Below are 25,144 nucleotides of genomic sequence, written 5' to 3' on the forward strand. Positions count from 1 at the left end.
GTCTGGCTTTAGGGTCCTACGGATTTTTAATTATTTATTCATGTATTTATTTAGGGGAGGGGGGGGTAATGGAAGGACCATCTCAGCCGACCAGCCCCACTGACCCTCATTCCCTAAGAAGACTTCCAACCTGACGTTTGGTTAGCTGGCTCAAGACTGGGAGAGAGATGATGACTTGGACACTTTGAATTATAGGTTAGTATAGCAGCCTGTTTTTCTCCCCCCCCCCCCCCCCCCCAAGGAGCTCAGCAGAGCGGTGTAGTTCAGGTGCGACTATACTAGCCTACAGGCTCCTGGTTAAACAAGGCCACTCGGATTTACAGCTGTGAAAAAAGTGGGAAAAGAAAAGCCGAAATAAAATAAGAACGGGAAAGAAATGAGATGGGGGAAACCTGAAATCGTCGCAGTAGCCATGCAGGCTAAATTTGCACCGACTCTCTAGGTGAGAAGTGTCCAGACGGATCGTCTGTTCCGACATCAGCGGACGAGCGTTGGTTACTGGCAGGTAGGCTACCCTCACCTCACAAGAGCACGCGAAGGATGTTGGACTAGACGCAGTATCGCTAGATATGAGTGGGAAGTCACTGGTCCACATTAGCCGAGAACGGTACCCTGCCCGGACTGCCTGCGGTGTTAAATCGGTAACATTCCTCGACTCCCACTGTTACGGGATTTGAACCCCACTTGAACTGAAATCAAACCTAAAATGACGGCACTCGTTTCAGGTACCCAATTCTGTTTTATTACCCCGCTAATTCGCCCTGTGTGAGATGGTATACGAGGGACCCATTCGTTCTTGTGGTGATGGGGTGGAGTGGAGGGGATACTGGCTATCGTTGAAATATATTGCACTGCCTGTGAATGCATAGCCTACGCATGAAATCTCACAATACTGCGAACACAGTTGCAGCAGATTGACTGAGATTTGTATTCTGGTGCAATGAGGTGTGCGGGTTGGCATATGGACCAGGGCTCCGTTCGAGGTTATGGTCATGGTTTGTAGTTACATCAAGACTCTGAAACTGTCATTGGGTCCGGGGGGAGTCTGATGTCGTCTCCTAGACTGGCTGAGTAGAGCGGTAGTGGACTGCATTTACAGTCAGACCTATCGGGCTGTACCATCAGTTCTGGTCATAGTAATGCGATGGCAAAGCCAAGTGAGGTGGAGAACATTTGAATGTGCTTCTTCGTTGCTTTTCAGATCTCGTGCACAAAACGAAGAGCATGTCTGCACTGAGGCAGGTTGTGCTCTCTGGCTTTCTGGTGTGCATGACGTGCCACGCGAGGTAAGTAAAACTTCAATGATCTCTTCTGCGTGCACTCCACTGCAAAGTAACAGATAGCGTCTTCTCTGTTACCACATTTAAAAGACATAACCTTGAATAATGTTTCTTTTAATCCGTCTTTTAGTTAGTTATTGCGGTACCACTGTATGGTGATCTGTCGTAACCAGCCTGAAACTCTCTCCCAGCGTGTCCCTGACCACACCTGAAGCACTGAAGGAGGCGAAGACCAACGACAGCATCACTGTGTTCACCAGGATCCTGGACGGACTACTGGACGGCTACGACAACCGACTCCGGCCGGGTCTAGGAGGTACCGCCGCTCACAGACCCAGCACTCTGGGTCCAACCCCCTAGCTCTGGACTCAACACAACAGGATGATACCCCCCTCCCTTTGGAGAGATTACAACTTGGTTTTTATTTTCAGCTGTTATGGTTCTCTCCGGAAGCCATTATTTCAGTGAGGCTGACCACCCTTGCCAGGTGGTGTTCAGGCGTGGTTCTGTGAGGACTAAGGGGCTTGTGTTAGTGAATTGCGTTGGGGAACTTGAATGCTGCAGTGTGGAACGAGTCCTATATGAATTTGCTGTGAATGCATTTCTATGCTACTGAGGCTCTTTAATAATGTGTGATTGGGGAGCAGTAGAGTCATTGACTTCAGGGATCTGCTGAGGAAAAAAAACTATATTTTCCAAAGTGGCACCGGGGCAGAAATATACCCCAGAGAGAAGCAATCATACCAGATCAATCGCAGATGGGAACTGCTCTGCCAATATTTCCTAGAACAACCTTGTCCTCCAACTACAAGAAGTGCCCTTGAGAGCCAGCTCTAAGCTCTATTCAGAATGGAGGGAAGTCACAGAGTGAATAGATGTTCTTTTCTTTTCGCTGCTTTGCTGGATCACCTGGTCAGTCTTAATGTCCTCTCGTTGCCTCTCTGTCTCCCTTCCATTCAAAACGTCCATAATGAGGATGTAGAGCAGCGAGCGGCGCCTCATTGATCATGGACAGGGCGAGGGATGAGTCAGACGGCCGCATTCACTTCCTGAGTGCTGCTTCTCTCCTTAAGATGAGATGTGGAGATTAGGCGAAGCCCTCGAACACGGGGCCCCTGAGTGATCCTTAATTAGTCATGCCTTAATGTGACCCTGTTCCCTTTTCAAACCCTTCATCCTGCTCTCTCCACAGAAAATGTGACTGAGATCAAAACCGATATATTTGTCACAAGCTTCGGCCCAGTGTCAGATACAGAGATGGTGAGTTCATTTATAGTCAACAGCATTATACCTGTACATGGTTCTGACTCTGTTCTACCACACCTAGAAACCGCTGTAGCTTCCCACGCGTCAGGAGCGGTAAACGCGCAGAATGGTGCGTTTATCCCATAGGGCTGGTCTAGTACTTAAGCTACATGTCTGCTGCAGCTTCTGCACTCTTAGAAAAGATGTGTTATTTGAACACATCCATGTGTTTGGTTATGGACAATATAACAGTCTGTATGTTTGGTTAAGGATAATATCACATCCGTGTGTTTGGTTATGGACAATATAACAGTCTGTATGTTTGGTTAAGGACAATCTCACATCCGTGTGTTTGGTTAAGGACAATATAACACGACAGTATTATGTTGTCTTTAACACATCTGTTCAAAGAGTGTGTGTTGCTACAGTAACTGTAAAAAAAAAGGAATCCATACATCATGCAGTATACTACCTCTCGTAACATGGTGCCTGTACTGTACTGTAGGTGTCATGCCACGGATCAATAGCATGTTGTTTTTTTTCTCTGTGTAATCCAGGAATACACCATTCAGTAGCTTTTTTTGTATTATTCTCTGTAATACCCAGGAATACACCATTGAAAAACTTGTTTGTTTTGAATTCTCTGTGATACCCAGGAATACACGATCGACGTGTTTTTCCGTCAGAGCTGGAAGGACGAGCGGCTCTGCTTCAAAGGGCCGATGGAGATGCTGGCGCTGAACAACCTGTTGGCCAGCAACATCTGGACGCCCGACACCTTCTTCCTCAACGGGAAGAAATCCATCGCCCACAACATGACCACGCCCAACAAGCTACTGAGGCTGAAGGACGACGGGACCCTGCTCTACACCATGAGGTACGCCCCTAACGCCATATCTGGTACCATGCTCTACACCATGAGGTACGCCCCTAACGCCATATCTGGGACCCTGCTCTACACCATGAGGTACGCCCCTAACGCCATGGTACCCTGCTCTACACCATGAGGTACGCCCCTAACGCCATATCCGCTACCCTGCTCTACACCATGAGGTACGCCCCTAACGCCATGTCTGGTACCCTGCTCTACACCATGAGGTACGCCCCTAACGCCATATCTGGGACCCTGCTCTACACCATGAGGTACGCCCCTAACGCCATGGTACCCTGCTCTACACCATGAGGTACGCCCCTAACGCCATATCTGGTACCCTGCTCTACACCATGAGGTACGCCCCTAACGCCATGGTACCCTGCTCTACACCATGAGGTACGCCCCTAACACCATATCTAGTACCATGCTCTACACCATGAGGTACGCCCCTAACGCCATATCTAGTACCATGCTCTACACCATGACGTACGCCCCTAACGCCATATCCGCTACCCTGCTCTACACCATGAGGTACGCCCCTAACGCCATATCCGCTACCCTGCTCTACACCATGAGGTACGCCCCTAACGCCATGGTACCCTGCTCTACACCATGAGGTACGCCCCTAACGCCATATCTGCTACCCTGCTCTACACCATGAGGAATATGTCAGAACGCCAGTCTGAGCCTCAATGCCTAGTCTCACTGGCCACGATCCAGCGTGTTCATCAACAGCAGATCCCAAAGCCAGATCTCGCGCTGCCTGGACAAAGTCTTTTATGTCCAACATGCTTGTCATGCTGTTTGACCTCGAACATCTTTTGTCATGTCGTGCCCTCAGAGAGAATAATGTGAGCTACCTACGGTAGCGTGCTGTGACCCTTCCCTGGACTGCTTATGACTGTGCCGCTCGGCTATATACTTCAACCAGACATTTGCTGTCCTTGAAAAAGATTGGAAAATGTTCCAGTACATTTTTTCTTATATGTTTGTATTACCCACGTATCAGTCGGTACAGGCTGAAATCTATAGGCATAACAGGGTCATATATATAATGTATAAAATATATGAAATAACAATATACAAGATCACATGCAACAATAGTCGTCCTCAAATTGTTGAGTTTAACAGAGAGCGAGAGCGAGATTTGGGAGATGTCTTCTAACCCTCGATCCTTGTGTGTGGAATGTAGAGTGTTCCTATTTCTGGTGTTCCTGTCTGCTATTTCATTTCCATGTGAGTGGCTGTCCCATGAGACCCTGCATGTTGCTGTAGGCAGGCCTGCAAAGGGCTTGTTAACCTGAAGAATATGAGTCACATGACAGGAAGCTGCTGATCTTATGGGGCTGTGGCTCAGGAGGTAGAGCGGGAATCCCAGCTCCTCCTGACGACATGTGGAAGTCGGATTGCTCCCAATGAGCAGGCTAGCACCTTGCATGGCAGCTGCCGCCATTGGTGTGTGAATGTATGTGTGAATGGGGGAATGAGAGGACATTGCAAAGCGCTTTGGATAAAAGCGCTATATAAGTGCACGCCATTTACTATCTTCTTGTCAGCTGTGACAAGATCAATGGCTCCAACTAAGAGCTTCGTACCAGATGCAAGACAGATTATGCATCTACAATACCCCCACATCTAAAACATTCCTCCATCTATAACACTCTTCCATCTATAACACTCTTCCATCTATAACACTCCTCCATCTATAACACTCTTCCGTCTATAACACTCTTCCATCTATAACACTCCTCCATCTATAACACTCCTCCATCTATAACTCCTCCATCTATAACACTCCGCATCTATAACACTCTTCCATCTATAACACTCCTCATCTATAACACTCCTCCATCTATTACACTCTTCCATCTATAACACTCCTCCATCTATAACACTCCTCCATCTATAACACTCCTCCATCTATAACACTCCATCTATAACGCTCCTCCATCTATAACACTACATCTATAACACTCCTCAATATATAACACTCTTCCATCTTTAACACTCCTCCATCTATAGCACTCCTCCATCTATAACGATCCATCTATAACACTCCTCCATCTATAACACTCCTCATCTATAACACTCCTCCATCTATAACACTCCTCCATCTATAACACTCCATATATAACATTCCTCCATCTATAACACTCCATCTATAACATTCCTCCATCTATAACACTCCATCTATAACACTCCTCCATCTATAACACTCCTCATCTATAACACTCCTCCATCTATAACACTCTTCATCTATAACACTCCTCCATCTATAACACTCCTCCATCTATAACACTCCTCCATCTATAACACTCCTCCATCTATAACACTCCTCCATCTATAACACTCTATATAACACTCCTCTATCTATAACACTCTTCATCTATAGCACTCCTCCATCTATAACACTCCATCTATAACACTCCTCCATCTATAACACTCCTCCTCCATCTATAACACTCTATATAACACTCCTCTATCTATAACACTCTTCATCTATAACACTCCTCCATCTATAACACTCCATCTATAACACTCTTCCATCTATAACACTCCTCCATCTATAACACTCCTCCATCTATAACACTCCTCCATCTATAACACTCCTCCATCTATAACACTCTATATAACACTCCTCTATCTATAACATTCTTCATCTATAACACTCCTCCATCTATAACACTCCATCTATAACACTCCTCCATCTATAACACTCCTCATCTATAACACTCTTCCATCTATAACACTCCTCATCTATAACACTCCTCCGTCTATAACACTCCTCCATCTATAACACTCTTCCATCTATAACACTCCTCCATCTATAACACTCCTCCATCTATAACACTCCTCCATCTATAACACTCCATCTATAACACTCCATATAACACTCCTCCATCTATAACACTCCTCATCTATAACAATCCTCCATCTATAACACTCTTCATCTATAACACTCCTCATCTATAACACTCCTCCATCTATAACACTCCTTATCTATAACACTCCTCCATCTATAACACTCTTCCATCTATAACACTCCTCCATCTATAACACTCCTCCATCTATAACACTCTTCATCTATAACACTCCTCCATCTATAACACTCCTCCATCTATAACACTCCTCCATCTATAACCCTCCATCTATAACACTCCTCCGTCTATAACACTCCTCATCTATAACACTCCTCATGTATAACACTCTTCATCTATAACACTCCTCATATATAACACTCTTAATCTATAACACTCCTCCATCTATAAGACTCCTCCATCTATAAGACTCCTCCATCTATAACACTCCTCATCTATAACACTCTTAATCTATAACATTCCTCCATCTATAACACTCCTCCATCTATAAGACTCCTCCATCTATAACACTCCATCTATAACACTCCTCCATCTATAACACTCCTCATCTATAACACTCTTAATCTATAACATTCCTCCATCTATAACACTCCTCCATCTATTAGACTCATCCATCTATAACACTCCATCTATAACACTCCTCCATCTATAACACTCTTAATTTATAACACTCCTCCATCTATAAGACTCCTCCATCTATAACATTCAATCTATAACACTCATCCATCTATAACACTCTTCATCTATAACACTCCTCCATCTATAACACTCCTCCATCTATAACACTCCTTCATCTATAACACTCCTCCATCTATAACACTCCATCTATAACACTCCTCCATCTATAACACTCTTCCATCTATAACACTCCTCCATCTATAACACTCTTCATCTATAACACTCCTCCATCTATAACCCTCCATCTATAACACTCCTCCATCTATAACACTCCATTATCTATAACACTCCTCATCTATAACACTCCTCATATATAACACTCCTCCATCTATAACACTCCTTCATCTATAACACTCCATCTATAACACTCCTCCATCTATAACACTCCATCTATAACACTCCTCCATCTATAACACTCTTCATCATTAACACTCCTCCATCTATAACACTCTTCATCTATAACACTCTTCATCTATAACACTCCTCCATCTATAACACTCTTCATCTATAACACTCCATCTATAACACTCCTCATCTATAACACTCCTCCATCTATAACACTCCTTCATCTATAACACTCCTCCATCTATAACACTCCATCTATAACACTCCATCTATAACACTCCTCCATCTATAACACTCCATATATAACACTCCTCATCTATAACACTCCTCCATCTATTACACTCCTTCATCTATAACACTCCTCCATCTATAACACTCCTCCATCTATAACACTCCATCTATAACACTCCATCTATAACACTCCTCATCTATAACCCTCCACCTATAACACTCCTCCATCTATAACACTCCATTATCTATAACACTCCTCATCTATAACACTCCTCCATCTATAACCCTCCATCTATAACACTCCTCCATCTATAACACTCCTCCATCTATAACACTCCTCATCTATAACATGCCTCATCTATAACACTCCTCCATCTATAACACTCCTCATCTATAACACTCCTCCATCTTTAACACTCCTCCATCTATAACACTCTTGCATCTATAACACTCTTCATCTATAATAGTCCTTCATCTATAACACTCCATCTATAACACTCCTTCATCTATAACACTCCTCCATCTATAACACTCCATCTATAACACTCCTCCATCTATAACACTCCATCTATAACACTCCTCCATCTATAACACTTCATCTATAACACTCCATATATAACACTCATCTATAACACTCCATATATAACACTCATCTATAACACTCCATCTATAACACTCCTCCATCTATAACTCCTCCATCTATAACACTCCTCCATCTATAACCCTCCATCTATAACACTCCTCCATCTATAACACTCCATTATCTATAACACTCCTCATCTATAACACTCCTCATATATAACACTCCTCCATCTATAACACTCCTTCATCTATAACACTCCATCTATAACACTCCTCCATCTATAACACTCCATCTATAACACTCCTCCATCTATAACACTCTTCATCATTAACACTCCTCCATCTATAACACTCTTCATCTATAACACTCTTCATCTATAACACTCCTCCATCTATAACACTCTTCATCTATAACACTCCTCCATCTATAACACTCCTCATCTATAACACTCCTCCATCTATAACACTCCTTCATCTATAACACTCCTCCATCTATAACACTCCATCTATAACACTCCATCTATAACACTCCTCCATCTATAACACTCCATATATAACACTCCTCATCTATAACACTCCTCCATCTATTACACTCCTTCATCTATAACACTCCTCCATCTATAACACTCCTCCATCTATAACACTCCATCTATAACACTCCATCTATAACACTCCATCTATAACACTCCTCATCTATAACCCTCCACCTATAACACTCCTCCATCTATAACACTCCATTATCTATAACACTCCTCATCTATAACACTCCTCCATCTATAACCCTCCATCTATAACACTCCTCCATCTATAACACTCCTCCATCTATAACACTCCTCATCTATAACACTCCTCATCTATAACACTCCTCCATCTTTAACACTCCTCCATCTATAACACTCTTCCATCTATAACACTCTTCATCTATAATAGTCCTTCATCTATAACACTCCATCTATAACACTCCTTCATCTATAACACTCCTCCATCTATAACACTCCATCTATAACACTCCTCCATCTATAACACTCCTCCATCTATAACACTCTTCATCTATAACACTCCATCTATAACACTCCTCATCTATAACACTCCTCCATCTATAACACTCCTTCATCTATAACACTCCTCCATCTATAACACTCCATCTATAACACTCCATCTATAACACTCCTCCATCTATAACACTCCATATATAACACTCCTCATCTATAACACTCCTCCATCTATTACACTCCTTCATCTATAACACTCCTCCATCTATAACACTCCTCCATCTATAACACTCCATCTATAACACTCCATCTATAACACTCCTCATCTATAACCCTCCACCTATAACACTCCTCCATCTATAACACTCCATTATCTATAACACTCCTCATCTATAACACTCCTCCATCTATAACCCTCCATCTATAACACTCCTCCATCTATAACACTCCTCCATCTATAACACTCCTCATCTATAACATGCCTCATCTATAACACTCCTCCATCTATAACACTCCTCATCTATAACACTCTTCCATCTATAACACTCTTCATCTATAATAGTCCTTCATCTATAACACTCCATCTATAACACTCCTTCATCTATAACACTCCTCCATCTATAACACTCCATCTATAACACTCCTCCATCTATAACACTCCTCCATCTATAACACTCTTCCATCTATAACACTCTTCATCTATAATAGTCCTTCATCTATAACACTCCATCTATAACACTCCTTCATCTATAACACTCCTCCATCTATAACACTCCATCTATAACACTCCTCCATCTATAACACTCCTCCATCTATAACACTCCTCCATCTATAACACTTCATCTATAACACTCCATATATAACACTCATCTATAACACTCCATATATAACACTCATCTATAACACTCCATCTATAACACTCCTCCATCTATAACTCCTCCATCTATAACACTCCTCCATCTATAACCCTCCATCTATAACACTCCTCCATCTATAACACTCCATTATCTATAACACTCCTCATCTATAACACTCCTCATATATAACACTCCTCCATCTATAACACTCCTTCATCTATGACACTCCATCTATAACACTCCTCCATATATAACACTCCATCTATAACACTCCTCCATCTATAACACTCTTCATCATTAACACTCCTCCATCTATAACACTCTTCATCTATAACACTCTTCATCTATAACACTCCTCCATCTATAACACTCTTCATCTATAACACTCCTCCATCTATAACACTCCTCATCTATAACACTCCTCCATCTATAACACTCCTTCATCTATAACACTCCTCCATCTATAACACTCCATCTATAACACTCCATCTATAACACTCCTCCATCTATAACACTCCATATATAACACTCCTCATCTATAACACTCCTCCATCTATTACACTCCTTCATCTATAACACTCCTCCATCTATAACACTCCTCCATCTATAACACTCCATCTATAACACTCCATCTATAACACTCCTCATCTATAACCCTCCACCTATAACACTCCTCCATCTATAACACTCCATCTATAACACTCCTCCATCTATAACACTCTTCATCATTAACACTCCTCCATCTATAACACTCTTCATCTATAACACTCTTCATCTATAACACTCCTCCATCTATAACACTCTTCATCTATAACACTCCTCCATCTATAACACTCCTCATCTATAACACTCCTCCATCTATAACACTCCTTCATCTATAACACTCCATCTATAACACTCCATCTATAACACTCCTCCATCTATAACACTCCATATATAACACTCCTCATCTATAACACTCCTCCATCTATTACACTCCTTCATCTATAACACTCCTCCATCTATAACACTCCTCCATCTATAACACTCCATCTATAACACTCCATCTATAACACTCCTCATCTATAACCCTCCACCTATAACACTCCTCCATCTATAACACTCCATTATCTATAACACTCCTCATCTATAACACTCCTCCATCTATAACCCTCCATCTATAACACTCCTCCATCTATAACACTCCTCCATCTATAACACTCCTCATCTATAACACTCCTCATCTATAACACTCCTCCATCTTTAACACTCCTCCATCTATAACACTCTTCCATCTATAACACTCTTCATCTATAATAGTCCTTCATCTATAACACTCCATCTATAACACTCCTTCATCTATAACACTCCTCCATCTATAACACTCCATCTATAACACTCCTCCATCTATAACACTCCTCCATCTATAACACTCCTCCATCTATAACACTTCATCTATAACACTCCATATATAACACTCATCTATAACACTCCATATATAACACTCATCTATAACACTCCATCTATAACACTCCTCCATCTATAACTCCTCCATCTATAACACTCCTCCATCTATAACACTCTTCATCTATAACACTCTTCCATCTATAACCCTCCTCCATCTATAACACTCCATCTATAACACTCCTCCATCTATAACACTCCTCCATCTATAACACTCTTCCATCTATAACACTCCATCTATAACACTCCTCCATCTATAACACTTCATCTATAACACTCCTCATCTATAACACTCCATCTATAACACTCATCTATAACACTCCATCTATAACACTCCTCATCTATAACACTCCATCTATAACACTCCATCTATAACACTCCTTCATCTATAACACTCCTCCATCTATAACACTCCATCTATAACACTCCTCCATCTATAACACTCCTCCATCTATAACACTCCTCCATCTATAACACTTCATCTATAACACTCCATATATAACACTCATCTATAACACTCCATCTATAACACTCCTCCATCTATAACACTCCTCCATCTATAACACTCCTCCCTGTGTGCCAGGCCTCAGACTCTGAATGGTGTAGCAGAGATAAACAGATGCAGAGACGTCTAAAAAAAAAAAAAGGTAAAAGATCCACCACAGCTATCTGGGAATGAAACCATCAGGTCGCAGCTTTTAATCGCCTGCTTTTTACTACTGCTGTCTCTTAATGCATGTCCATTATCAGGGAGGGAGATTAGGCACTAGCTAGATTTATTCTGCTCACAGCCTCCCAGCGTCCGCGGACACAGAGGGGGGGGGGTGGGGGGGCTCATTCATCTGCCGCGAGATAATGACTAAATGTGATCGCATTCTCACCCCGTTTCAAAAACATCGGCTTGTTCTCCGAGTGAGTGGTGCGTATCCGTCTCTGCGGATTCTCGCATGTTCTACCCCGCAGCGCTGTGTGAGCTCAGTGCAAAGGCCTCGGTAGTTGTGGCAAAGGCACAGGCATCGTGTTTTTGGCGTAGAGCGGTTGAAACAAGGAGCGGTAAATGATCCAACCGTTACTGGTCTCACATTCTCTCAGCACAACACGGTCAGTAGGCTACTACCTCTTTGGAGCTTACATGAATGGTAAACCCGTAAGTGTTGGGGTCCCCAGTTATAGACGAAACAGAAAGAAGGTTCACATTCTAAGGGCCAACATTTAAAATCACCAATCGCTTGTTTTGTTGTGTTGAAAAACATGAATGCTGTCTGCTTTTTTCCCCGAATGCTGTCTGCTTTTCTCCCAGTGAGGCAGGAAGGAGGAAGCTCTTGGTCTGTGCTGTTTTCCAGTTTAGCCACACGGGGGCAGCATCTGCTTCTCACAGTCACGACCCCGCGGTCCCAGAGCGGCTCACAGTCATTCATATGCAAAGAGACTTGAGCTATTTGTGTTTCTAGGTAGATTTCTTGACTTGAGCCGGAATTCCTTAGCTATTATTGGCATAATAAGCAAGGTAATTCAATTAGACAAGTATGATGTGGACACAACCTGAGCCCATGTGGTTGTTAGTGACTGGAGTTGACCTTTTTTTAAGATCATACTTTTTTGATAGTTTTTCTGTATTGTTTCGAGGGACTGTGAGGTTTTAGGGTAAATGGTTGGTAAATACCGATGACGCTGAGAGAGCACCTGTATAAGACAGCATGACCACAAGATGGCAGCATCAACTCTAGAATGTTTCATGCCGAGCTCTAGAATCTAACCAGGGAATGAGGAGGTCAGTCAGGTATGATTCTACTAGGAGATGAAATAACTCATTCTGTCTAGCGAACTGGGGGTGGAGAAGATAATTCACCCCAAGCACTTCCCAACTCGCCAACCGCAACACCAAGAGAGCTAGCTCACTTGGCCAGAGCTGTTAATTCTAAAGAGCATATCATTTAGGATTGTAGGATATCCAGGTGAATATGATATTGGAATCAATGAATGATGATGCCGGTGACATAAGATGTGACATTGTGTCATTACTCCAGGTTAACCATTGCAGCAGAGTGTCCCATGCAGCTGGAGGACTTCCCCATGGATGCCCACGCGTGTCCCCTGAAGTTCGGCAGCTGTGAGTGAGACATCACCGTGAAAATATACATCTCTATCTGGCATGTCCACACCACCACAACACCCACATCTCTATATGTCCACACCCTTCCACAACACCCCGTAACCAGACAATCACCCTGAAAATACACATCTCTCTCTGGCTCGTCAGCAACCACATGCCCAGGACACCTTAACATCTCAGCGTTGACTCAATAGAAATTAGTATTAATAGTTAAGGTTATATTTATACTATTCAGCTGAACTAAACACTCACATTCACTCCAGAAACAGGGTTTAAGGTATCACCAACAGCAGAACACTAAAGAACACTGCATCATCGAAACAACAAGACTCACAACCGCTAAACTGGGATGGAACACCTATAGGAACCGAGATGCTGCTTCTGGTTCAATAACCGAGGGCAAAGGGGAAACGTTTTTTTCCAACCCCTCCTCCCAGATCTAATCTGCTCGATTATTCCTGATTGCAGATAAGTAGCTACGGTACGCAGTCCCGCGGCCGGCGTCCGCCCAGAGCGCCACTGGGGCTACCGTTCAGTAATTAGACTCAAATAGAGATTACAGGGAGGACCTCAAGGCTTTCCGGTGGCTGATTAGCGCCTGGAGCTCCAGGGTGAGCTGAGGACCTGAGGATAAGAGGATTCACACGCCGTGTGGCGGTACACCGGGCGTGACTGGGCGGGCGTGGCGTGTGGGGGGGGGGGGGGGGGGTGGGGGGGGCGTGGGTGGGTGTCACATGGAAATCCCCGGTTAAGCATCTCAGTCGGTTAGGCTAAGATCCTCTGAGGTGTCGGGATCCTGACATGAGCGGAAATACCTTGGCTATACTCTGACCTGTGGACCGGGGCGCCTCAGAGCCTGCTGGGAAGGCTCAGTTGTCACACCACAGACTAGGAATAGAAATGATTATGCCCAAAATAGCTGATGATGCCATTGTTGACTATATGGACAGTCTATATTTTAATCCTAAATATATGCATCTTTCTGTCTTTTAATATGTGATTTATACTGGATATATCACTTTTTTAAGGCTTTTAAATAGGGCAGTAAAAGTAATTAACGAATAAAACGTTGAACCTTGAATAATAAGGTGCAGAAAAAGTAAGTGGACTTAAGTCTCTTTGGCTACAAACCAATATGTCATTATGTGAGATATTGCAAAGCGAAGGTGATACTCAAAGAGCACACATGGTGATCTGTCAGGATGTAGATGACCTCCAGCTATCTGCCGGTAGGTCCTGTCGCTTTGTCTCACCTCAGAAACCACAGAGTAGCTGATAGTTTGCCTACCTTAACCACGTAGGTAACATCTCTGTAGCTATTTATCTACTCTACCGATAGTCAATTCTCTCTTATGAAGTATTTATCCCATGTTTAGTGCTCTGTAAATGTTCCTAGCCGATAGAATGAATGTTTTCCAGGAGCTTGGTCGATCGTCTCGTTGAGAGGTCAGGGGAGAATCGTTACAGCTCACCTGTTCGGGCGTGGGGTCAACTGTTTGTTGGCTTCCCTCTGGAAGCTCTTTGACCTTTGCTCTCTTTAAAGCACGTAGTGTTGCATCTGTGTACGAAAGGCACTACACAAATAAAGTTTGCTTTTATTTGATATAAATACCTTAATAAATATCTCTGTGCTATTTTGATATCCATTAGAACAATGTATATTCACTCCATCTTGATAATATATTGACAATAACATTACATTAGTCATTTAGCAGACACTTTTATCCAAAGTGACTTACAATAATTGCAATAACATCCATAACCACTTTTAAACCTAGGTAAAAGACATGTTGGCAGTTTAATTTTCAGGAAGGATGATATCCTCATTATTGTCATCTGAAAGTCCTAGCGATGCCAGGTGTTGTAACCTGACATTCGGGTGTCATAGCTCATTACATTACACTACAGTCATTTAGCAGATGCATTTTCCAAAGCGACTTACAGTAATTGCATTTAACAGAAATGAGTCTTGTTCAGTTGAGAAAGGAGATTTGCTGGCTGGGTTCCTCAGGGGACTTCTAGAGAACTACAGCTGTAACTGGTTATGTCACGTGTCTAGTTCCTTGCTTGGTTGCTTAGTTACTGCTCTGTACCTCAGAGGATAATTCACTTCTCTTTGAGCTCCCTCATATCTCACATGGTATGTCCCTACCCCCTCATATCTCACATGGTATGTCCCTACCCCGTCATATCTCACATGGTATGTCCTTACCCCCCCATGTCTCACATGGTATGTCCCTACCCCTCATGTCTCACATGGTATGTCCCTACCCCCTCATATCTCACATGGTATGTTTCTACCCCCCCATGTCTCACATGGTAAGTCCCTATCCCCCCATGTCTCATATGGTATGTCCCTATCCCCCCATGTCTCACATGGTATGTCCCTATCTCCCCATGTCTCGTATGGTATGTCCCTACCCCCCCATGTCTCACATGGTATGTCCCTACCCCCCCATATTTCACATGGTATGTCCCTATCCCCCCATGTCTCACATGGTATGTTCCTATCCCCCCATGTCTCACATGGTATGTCCCTATCCCCCCATGTCTCACATGGTATGTCCCTGGTGTCCCCCCTGCCGCGGAACCCTCCCCATGTCTACTTCCTTGTTGATTGTTTTCTTTGCCAAGCAGAACGGTTGTTTGTAATTAGGGGATAAAGCCAATTATTCTTTCATCCGCAATTGTTTTTGTTATTCCGGATGAAAAAGGTGGAAGATCAATGATGTAGTGGATTGGGACAGCGTGATCTGGAATAGAACGACTCACAACTCACCTACCCTTAAAACGCAACTGCTCCACAACAGGAACATTACATGCAGAGTGCTTCACATAACAACACACATACAATGAATAAAAAGCAGGAAAATAAGATGGTAGATATTTTTTGTCTTTGCCTCTACAAAGTGTTTTAACTTTACTAAGAGTGGCCAAACTAACTTTCCTTCACACCCTCGTGTAGAGAGCGCAATTAAATGAAAACAATGTTTACAAATAGAAAAGGTAGAAAAAGCACTGGGCTTCAAATATGCCATGTGGCTGTACTGTTGATTACAGGGCACTACATACAGTACTGGAGGTCAACAACCGTTTTTGAAAAAAGGGAGAGAAGGGTAGTGAATGGGTGTGAACAGGCAGTGAATGGGTGTGAACAGGCAGTGAATGGGTGTGAACAGGCAGTGAATAGGTGTGAACAGGCAGTGAATGGGTTTGAACAGGCAGTGAATGGGTGTGAACAGGCAGTGAATGGGTGTGAACAGGCAGTGAATGGGTGTGAACAGGCAGTGAATGGGTGTGAACAGGTGGTCTGAATCAGACTTGAGTCAAATTCTTGGGGTGAACTTGTTTCTTCTGACTCAATGCAATGAAAACAGTCAACCGGTACTATAAATGCCAACTGCGATGCAAATCAAATACTTTCAAGTAATTGCTGAATGTAATTGGGCCAGGTCTGGTGTGAATGCAGTGAACAGGCCGGTAGGACTTAGTCCAGCTCTAATCCCCAGGTTATAAAATCAACACAGATCACAGTGCACTCACTAGGACATTTAATGGACGTTATGTTGGTGTGTTGGTGTGTATAGTGCTGTATGAAAGTGTGTGTGTGTGTGTGTGTGTGTGTGTGTGTGTGTGTGTGTGTGTGTGTGTGTGTGTGTGTGTGTGTGTGTGCGTGTGCGTGTGTGTGTATGTGTGTCTGTGTGTGTTGCATGTGTCTGTGTGAGCGTGTGTGTGTGTGTACAGTATGTTGCATGTGTCTGTGTGTGAGTGTGTGTGTGCATGTGTGTTGCATATGTGTGTGTGTGTGTGTGTGTATGTGTGTCTGTGTGTGTTGCCTGTGTCTGTGTGAGCGTGTATGTGTGTGTGTGTGTGTATGTTGCATGTGTCTGTGTGTGAGCGTGTGTGTGCATGTGTATTGCATATGTGTGTGTGTGTGTGTGTGTGTGACAGAGAGAGAGTGTATGTGTGTCTGTGTGTGTTGCATGTGTCTGTGTGTGTGTGTGTGTGTGTGTGTGTGTGTGTGTGTGTGTGTGTGACAGAGAGAGAGTGTATGAGTGTGTGTGTGTGTGTGTGTGTGTGTGTGTGTGTGTGTGTGTGTGTGTGTGTGTGTGTGTGTGCGTGTGTGTTGCATGTGTCTGTGTGTGTGTGTGTGTGTGTGTGTGTGTGTGTTTCTGTCAGTATACGAGTGTGAGTCTGAATGTGACAGCCAGCTCTGGGTCAGCCAGAGTTCAGAGTAGACAGTATCGTCTCAGAGAAGCACGCACTCTCACACACACACACACACACACACACACACACACACACACACACACACACACACACACACACACACACTGTCCATTCCAATGCCATACCTGGACCATAGGGTTCACTGGCTGTGTTGCAAACTTGTTCTCAAAACACTAAATGGGCATTGCTGAGCCAAACCTCTGACCTTTGACCTCTGACCGTTCAGCCAAGCCAGGGGTGATTACCTCATGATCTTGAGGTTTTGAATAAGGAGGCCTAACTACTGGTAAAAAACATTACTGTAACTCCCCCAATAATAATTATATTTTGTGTGAATGATACACATCACTCGCCAAGTACACAGTGTCTTGTAGTGCTTTTTAGTGCAATGAATTTCTGATAAAAGTCAGAAGACACTGAGATTACAAAACAGTAATACCTGTAAATGTAACAGTGACTTATAGGGTTATTTGTCTGAATGCTTCAATTGTAGACAACTGGTGTAACTGAAAATACTGCCAAACAGTTCTTATTCTTGCCAACCTAGGTCTTTCCTAAAATACACTTCCTAATAGTTCCATCTAGGCCTTTGATGGAGAGAAACAGTCTTCAAAACAACCCTATATTTACACAAGTACACCTTAGTGCATTACTCAGCGTATACTGTGCATGAATCACACGCTCTGGGCTGTATATTTGTGTGGGTTTATTGGGATCTCAGTGAGTAAAGGGGCCCTTTTTTATCTGTTCTGTTCTGCCAATAAAGTTGTGTGTGAATGGGAATGTGTCCCCGCCCAGACGCGTACCCGGTCTCGGAGGTGGTCTACAAATGGACCAAAGGGGCGGCCAAGTCCGTGGTGGTGGCGGACGACGGCTCCCGGCTCAACCAGTACCACCTGATCGGCCAGACCGCCGGCACCGAGGACGTCCACACCAGCAGAGGTGCCTCACACACCCCCAAAACCTGTCTCACTGCCATACAGAGATATCCTACACACCCCAAAACCTGTCTCACTGCCATACAGAGATATCCTACACCCCCCCAAAACCTGTCTCACTGCCATACAGAAGTGTCCTACACACCCCCAAAACCTGTCTCACTGCCATACAGAGATATCCTACACCCCCCCAAAACCTGTCTCACTGCCATACAGAGATATCCTACACACCCCCAAAACCTGTCTCACTGCCATACAGAGATATCCTACACCCCCTCAAAACCTGTCTCACTGCCATACAGAGATATCCTACACACCCCCAAAACCTGTCTCACTGCCATACAGAGATATCCTACACCCCCCCAAAACCTGTCTCACTGCCATACAGAGATATCCTACACCCCCTCAAAACCTGTCTCACTGCCATACAGAGATATCCTACACACCCCAAAACCTGTCTCACTGCCATACAGAGATATCCTACACCCCCCAAAAACCTGTCTCACTGCCATACAGAAGTGCCCGACACCCCCCCAAAACCTGTCTCACTGCCATACAGAAGTGTCCTACACCCCCCCAAAACCTGTCTCACTGCCATACAGAGATATCCTACACCCCCCCAAACCTGTTTCACTGCCATACAGAGATATCCTACACACCCCCAAACCTGTTTCACTGCCATACAGAGATATCCTACACACCCCAAAACCTGTTTCACTGCCATACAGAGATATCCTACACACCCCCAACACCTGTCTCACTGCCATACAGAGATATATCTTACACACCCCCAACACCTGTCTCACTGCCATACAGACGTGCCCGACACACCCCCAAAACCTGTCTCACTGCCATACAGAAGTGTCCTACACATCCCGAAAACCTGTATTACTTCCATACAAAGATATCCTACACACCCCCAATACCTGTCTCACTGCCATATAGATATCCTACACATCCCGAAACCTGTCTCACTGCCATATAGATATCCTACACACTTCAAAAACCTGTCTCACTTCCATACATAGTTGTCCTACACACCCCCAAAACCTGTCTCACTGCCATACATAGATGTCCTACACACCGCCAAAACCTGTCTCACTTCCATACATAGATGTCGGACAGACTCCAAAACCTGTCTCACTTCCATACATGTTCTACACACTCCAAAAACCTGTCTCACTGCCATACCCATTTCACTATAGGAGTTCTGATCCAAACCTAATGTATGCACTTGAGGGCACTGCAGTAGTTGGAAAAAGAGGCGGTTTACAGGGAAAGAAAGGCCCAGCCAAGCAGGAAGAAGAGTCCCCTGTCCTGCCAGCTGTCTCTAGGGCCCGGCAGGGGAGTAAAACAGCCCTGATCCCTGTCCTGAGCCGCTGGGAGGCCAGGGTTAATCCCGCCGGACTACCCCCAGCGCTTTTGCATAAGAAGATGACATCACGGATCCCGTAGGGATTGGACATCCCTGCCAGGCGACACGTGGGACTGAAAGGCATCCGCTTAATTCCCTTACATAAAACAGAACCGTAATACACTTGAGCTGCCCTCCGCGGACCGCTTATTAAAAGAGTGGGTTTCCCTCCCTCGTCGTGCGGAGCTGGAATTGGGCCCAGAGAAGTTCTCCCCTGTGAACCTAGGGTCCCCCCCCCCCTTCCCTGGGAACCTAGCGCCCCCCCCCCCCCCCCCCCGGTCATGGACATGAACTGAAGTCAGGTCGCTCAAGTCCACATTGGAATCCTCTGAGCCCTGTACTGGACCCGCGCTGCTGTAGTTCTCAGAGCGCCCCTCTGCCCCTACGGGTAAACGGGTCGTTTGGCCGGCGCCTCCCTACGGTCCACTAAGGGCGGCGATGGATGGACAGGAAGCGGAGAGGTCGTCGCGGCGTGGGCGTTGTGGCCGGCGGACGCCATCTGTCTGATCATTTGCCAAGCCTGCTGAGCTCACCAGCCCGCCCAACGGGAGACCTGTGGTCCGGTGTCTTGAATTAGCAACGTCTCTAATCCCAGGAAGAATGACCTCTCACCTCCACCAAGAGCAGATTTGCACAGCTCGCTTTACTGCAGGGATGCAACATCCTCCATGGACGCCTGATTTATCCACCCGACCAGAAATACCCCCCCAACAATGTACTGTAAATGTAACCTCAGATCAGTTCTTTAGCGAAGATTAATAACTTTTAGTTTCATGAATGGGGTACCTTAGCAAGGCTTCAACAATTCTATTGTTTTGTCATTTTTTCACGCTTCACTGCAAACCCAAGCATTGACGTGACAATTATTCGGGATGTAAATAATCCAAACACGGGTCATCTCATCAATTCGAAGCACCCCATCCCAAAGACGGTCGTTTTGGTACTCACCAGTTGACCAGCATGGCCGCGTTATTCCCCGAAATAAATGGAAGTTCCCCGTAAACGCTCCAAAATCCTTGCAGTAAAATCCACCAAATGAACATGTTCATTCCTCTGCGAGTCTCATTGGGCTCCATGCATGTGAGGCGTCAGGGTCCGGGGTTCCCCCCGGTGGGCGTGTCCAGCTGGGGCGCAGGGTCGGGGGCCGGCGGTCACGGGTGCGTCGGGGGGACACATGTGGTGGCGGCGGAGGCTTGCCCTCGGCGGACGCTATCATCCACATTCCACAGGGGAGCGGTCAACCTCCGTCCATCCCACCAGCCGGAGCCCAGTGATTAGCAGGAGCTGAGTTCTCTGTGACCGGAGATCGTGTGTGAGAGAGATAGACAGAGTAGATAGATAGAGAGATAGGGAGAGTGTGTGTGTGTGTGTGTGTGTGTGTGTGTGTGTGTTTCCCTGATGAGTGGGCAGGGCTGAAAGGTTCCCTAGCAGCTCTGATGGGCTGGGTGCAGATTGTGACAAGGGATTAGCGAGATACAAAAATCCTATTTTGCCTGGAGAAAGCAGCAGTTATCTGTGGATTTTCGCTACTTTGTCAGAGACAGCAGTGGGAAGCTCAAGAGGATTTTTTTTTTTAAAGCTTCAAATCTGCAATCTTCAGTTGTTTAACAGGATATCAGGAAGCCCCTCCCCCTGTCTGTTGAACCGCTCAAGATTGACCTTGTGCTGTTGATCTGGCGCTGACTATCACATTATTGAGTGTGACACATGCAGCACATCATCGATGACAAATCCATTTCGGCAGTTGTTTTTGTATTTGATTTTCATTGTTGACTGTTAGCTTGCATTTTCCATGTCATGTGATTAAAAACTCTCTCTCTCTCTCTCTCTCTCTCTCTCTCTCCCTGTCAATTACAATAGCTTGTATTTATACTCCCTGCACAAGTAACAATACATTTAAATAAATGTTATTTTAGGAGTTGTAATACTTGCCGTAGCCAACATAAACTAAGAAAAAAAATAGAATCAGACTATTCTGTGAGCTGAAAAGAAAATATTCATATAGTATAGTAGGAAAGATAGTTGCCAGGGTAACGAGCCAATTAGCTGCTGTTAATTAGCGTCGTTGTGATTGGTGACGCCCCGTGTTGTTCTGTGGTCTTGCTGGCCCCTGCAGGTCAGTACACAGTCATGATGGCTCACTTCTACCTGAAGAGGAAGATCGGCTACTTCGTCATCCAGACCTACATGCCGTGCTTCATGACGGTCATCCTGTCCCAGGTGTCCTTCTGGCTCAACCGCGAGTCCGTGCCCGCCAGGACTGTCTTCGGTTCGTAGCAGAACTCCAGCTGGACTCCACTTAGATCAACTCACATTTTATGTTCCTCAACATGTGGTGTCGCTTAGAGGTGCAGTGTGTCATTTTTGGCAACATCTAGTGGTGAAAATAAAATTAACGGATTTGGCGAAAATGTCATTTATTTTCATAATTTGAATATAATTTCATAATTTCATGTTTGAATTGGTGTATAATTCCGTAAAAATAAGAATTGTTGCATTTTCCTTTCATTTTCCTCATAGGAAGGGCTCAGAATGAGCCCTTTCTATCTACATCTACAACATGGCGGCCTCCATGGAGCGGCTCCCTCAATGGAGACCGCCATGTTGAATTCAATGATTTGTATTGAGTTGGTTGCAATCTGCAACCTCACCACTAGATGGTGACAGAAACTACACACTGCACCTTTAAGACCATAATTTACCATGGTATTATGCAAGAGGCTTTTAAATGATTCACTCTCATCTTCAATACAGCACGTGTGTTTGCAGCTCTCCTGTCTTTCATGCCGACTTCTCACAACAGCACAACCTCTTGTGTCCTAACTAACTAGCGTGTTGTTTTGGGATCAGGTGTCACTACGGTGCTGACCATGACCACCCTTAGCATCAGCGCTCGCAACTCGCTCCCCAAAGTGGCCTACGCCACGGCCATGGACTGGTTCATCGCCGTGTGCTACGCCTTCGTCTTCTCCGCCCTCATCGAGTTCGCCACCGTCAACTACTTCACCAAGCGGAGCTGGGCTTGGGACGGCAAGAAGGCTATGGAGGCGCAGCAGCACCCTAAGGTGGGTCAAAGGTCAAAGTCCAGTCCGGGGAAGGGTTCAACACTGTTTCAATACTCAGGATCTAAGTCTAGATAGCATTACATTACATTAGTCATTTAGCAAATGCTTTCATCCAAAGCAACTTACAATAATTACATTTAACGCATGTAGTCACCAGAACTCACAAGTGCATCTCCCCATCTAAACAAGTGACTAAGAGCATAATCTAGTGCTAAATCCAAAGTGCAAAAGTAGCAAAATATAACTGGGCAGGAGACTCTGCTGTCCTGACGTCAGTGGGCAGTTCATTCCACCACTCCGGGGCCAAGATGAGAGAAGAGCCGTGACCGTGTCGATCGACTGCAGGGGCCTCGGAGTGACGGGGCAACCAGTCGCCCTGAGGTAGCAGAGCGTAGCGGTCGGGGGGGGGGGGGGGGGGTTTAGGCTTTGACCATGGCCCGGAGGTAGGAGGGAGCTGTTCCTTTCATTGCCCTGTAGGCTAGTACCAGGGTCCGGTTGCACAAAACATCTTAGGTTTTCCCCTTAAGTATGACCCTTAAGGGTTAATTTCCCCTTAGTTAAGGGAATTACTTAAGGGTGTTGCACAGAATCCATTACAAGGTTTCCTTAGCTAAGGAGAAACGTTAAGGATTTTCATAGAAGGAAAGAGATTCTACAGCAGTAAAATTGTAGTTTCCATGGTGACCATTGGTTTGCTTGCACGTACCGGCTATCTGTCACAACATTACTCTGGAACGTCCTGCGACGCTGTGAGGAAAAAAATGGACTGTCGATCAAATCTGTAATGAAATATCAGTTGCTCCTCACTAAGAGTGTCTAGTGGGTTCTCCCTGTCGCAGAACTCTCTTCTTGGGATGTGATTTCCATCGTTTCTGTTCATAAACGCAGCCATGTGACTTAGCTAAGGTTGGGGTAGAGGTCCCTTACGTTTTTTCCCCTTATTTTGCTTGCTAAGGTCTTTTGTGCAACCCCTTAATGGACTTTAAGGGACTCCTTAAGTATCAGACCGAGATAAGTAGAAAACCTTAAATACTTGAGGGACATCTTAAGGAAACCATAAGGGGAATATTCAAGGGTGTTTGTGCAACAGATTTTATTTTAAGGAAACCTTAAGTCAGAACTTAAGGGAAATACTAACTTAAGGTGTTTTGTGCAACCGGCCCCAGAATTTTTAACTGGATGCAAGCTGTTACAGGGAGCCAGTGTAGAGAACAGAGAAGATAAGTTGTGTGGGAGAACGTGGGGTGGTACAATAGCAGTTCTATTCATAAAATTAGGCCGATTCAAGTGAAACAAAACAACAATGTTTGTATGCATTGTACTGCACTTGCAATAAGGCATCGTCATATCCATGTCTGCATCAGTTTGAGTGACCTCTGCCTTTCTACTGTTTTGGGCCCATAGAAACGGGATCCCATGGTGCTCTCGAAGAAGCCGAACAACGTTTGCTTGGCAGGAGTGAACTATACCCCCAACATCACCAAGGACGTCGCCATCTCCACCGTCTCCAACAGCACGTCCGTACAGATGAAAACCGCAGAGACCAAGGTCCCAAACCCCAAGAAAACCTACAACAGCGTGAGCAAGATCGACAAGATGTCCCGGATAGTGTTCCCCGTCCTGTTTGGGACGTTTAACCTGGTGTACTGGGCCACGTACCTCAACAGGGACCAGCCAGTCATCAAAGGGGCCGACGTCTCCACATAGACCTCGGACTTGAACCATACCGGCCTAGAAACTCTTCACAAAGAAAAACACATTCCCACGAGAAGAAGGGATATCTCTGTCTGTCTTTCTCCCACTGTGATTTGCATGAATCTATTATTAGCGATACTGTGACCTTGTTTGCCTTGAATATTCAGCTTTCTATCCTCCTCTCAGTCCACTGCTCTCCTTCAGAAAGGCTCTGTGCGTTTGTCTAGGGTGTAAATTAACATGGACCCTTTCCCATCACTGCAGTGACCCTGGTTTGACCCTG

At 44.7% G+C, this 25,144-nt stretch overlaps 2 protein-coding genes across 3 annotated transcripts in view; one reads left to right on the plus strand and one right to left on the minus strand.

The window, feature by feature from the left end:
* The window catches only part of LOC311316270 (gamma-aminobutyric acid receptor subunit beta-3), a gene marked incomplete at both ends in the record, with an annotated part of 48,220 nt that extends 27,043 nt beyond the window's left edge, over positions 1–21,177 (minus strand). For both annotated transcript variants that reach the window (XM_084447105.1, XM_084447104.1), the window contains one exon: positions 21,050–21,177. In XM_084447105.1, coding sequence (XP_084303231.1) covers positions 21,050–21,177 — 128 coding nt within the window. The remainder of the gene's footprint in view (positions 1–21,049) is intronic.
* On the plus strand, positions 1,488–24,873 carry LOC311316271 (gamma-aminobutyric acid receptor subunit alpha-5-like; the record flags this gene model as incomplete). Its single annotated transcript, XM_084447107.1, has 8 exons — positions 1,488–1,596; positions 2,473–2,540; positions 3,182–3,402; positions 13,434–13,516; positions 18,548–18,691; positions 22,218–22,370; positions 22,952–23,166; positions 24,571–24,873. Exons 2-8 carry the CDS (start codon positions 2,538–2,540, stop codon positions 24,871–24,873), a joined length of 1,122 nt encoding a protein of 373 aa, XP_084303233.1. The 5' UTR covers positions 1,488–1,596; positions 2,473–2,537.
* Positions 24,874–25,144: the final 271 nt, after the last annotated feature.

The sequence above is a fragment of the Borostomias antarcticus genome (assembly GCF_949987555.1).
Source record: "Borostomias antarcticus genome assembly, chromosome: 12".
NCBI lineage: Eukaryota > Metazoa > Chordata > Actinopteri > Stomiiformes > Stomiidae > Borostomias > Borostomias antarcticus.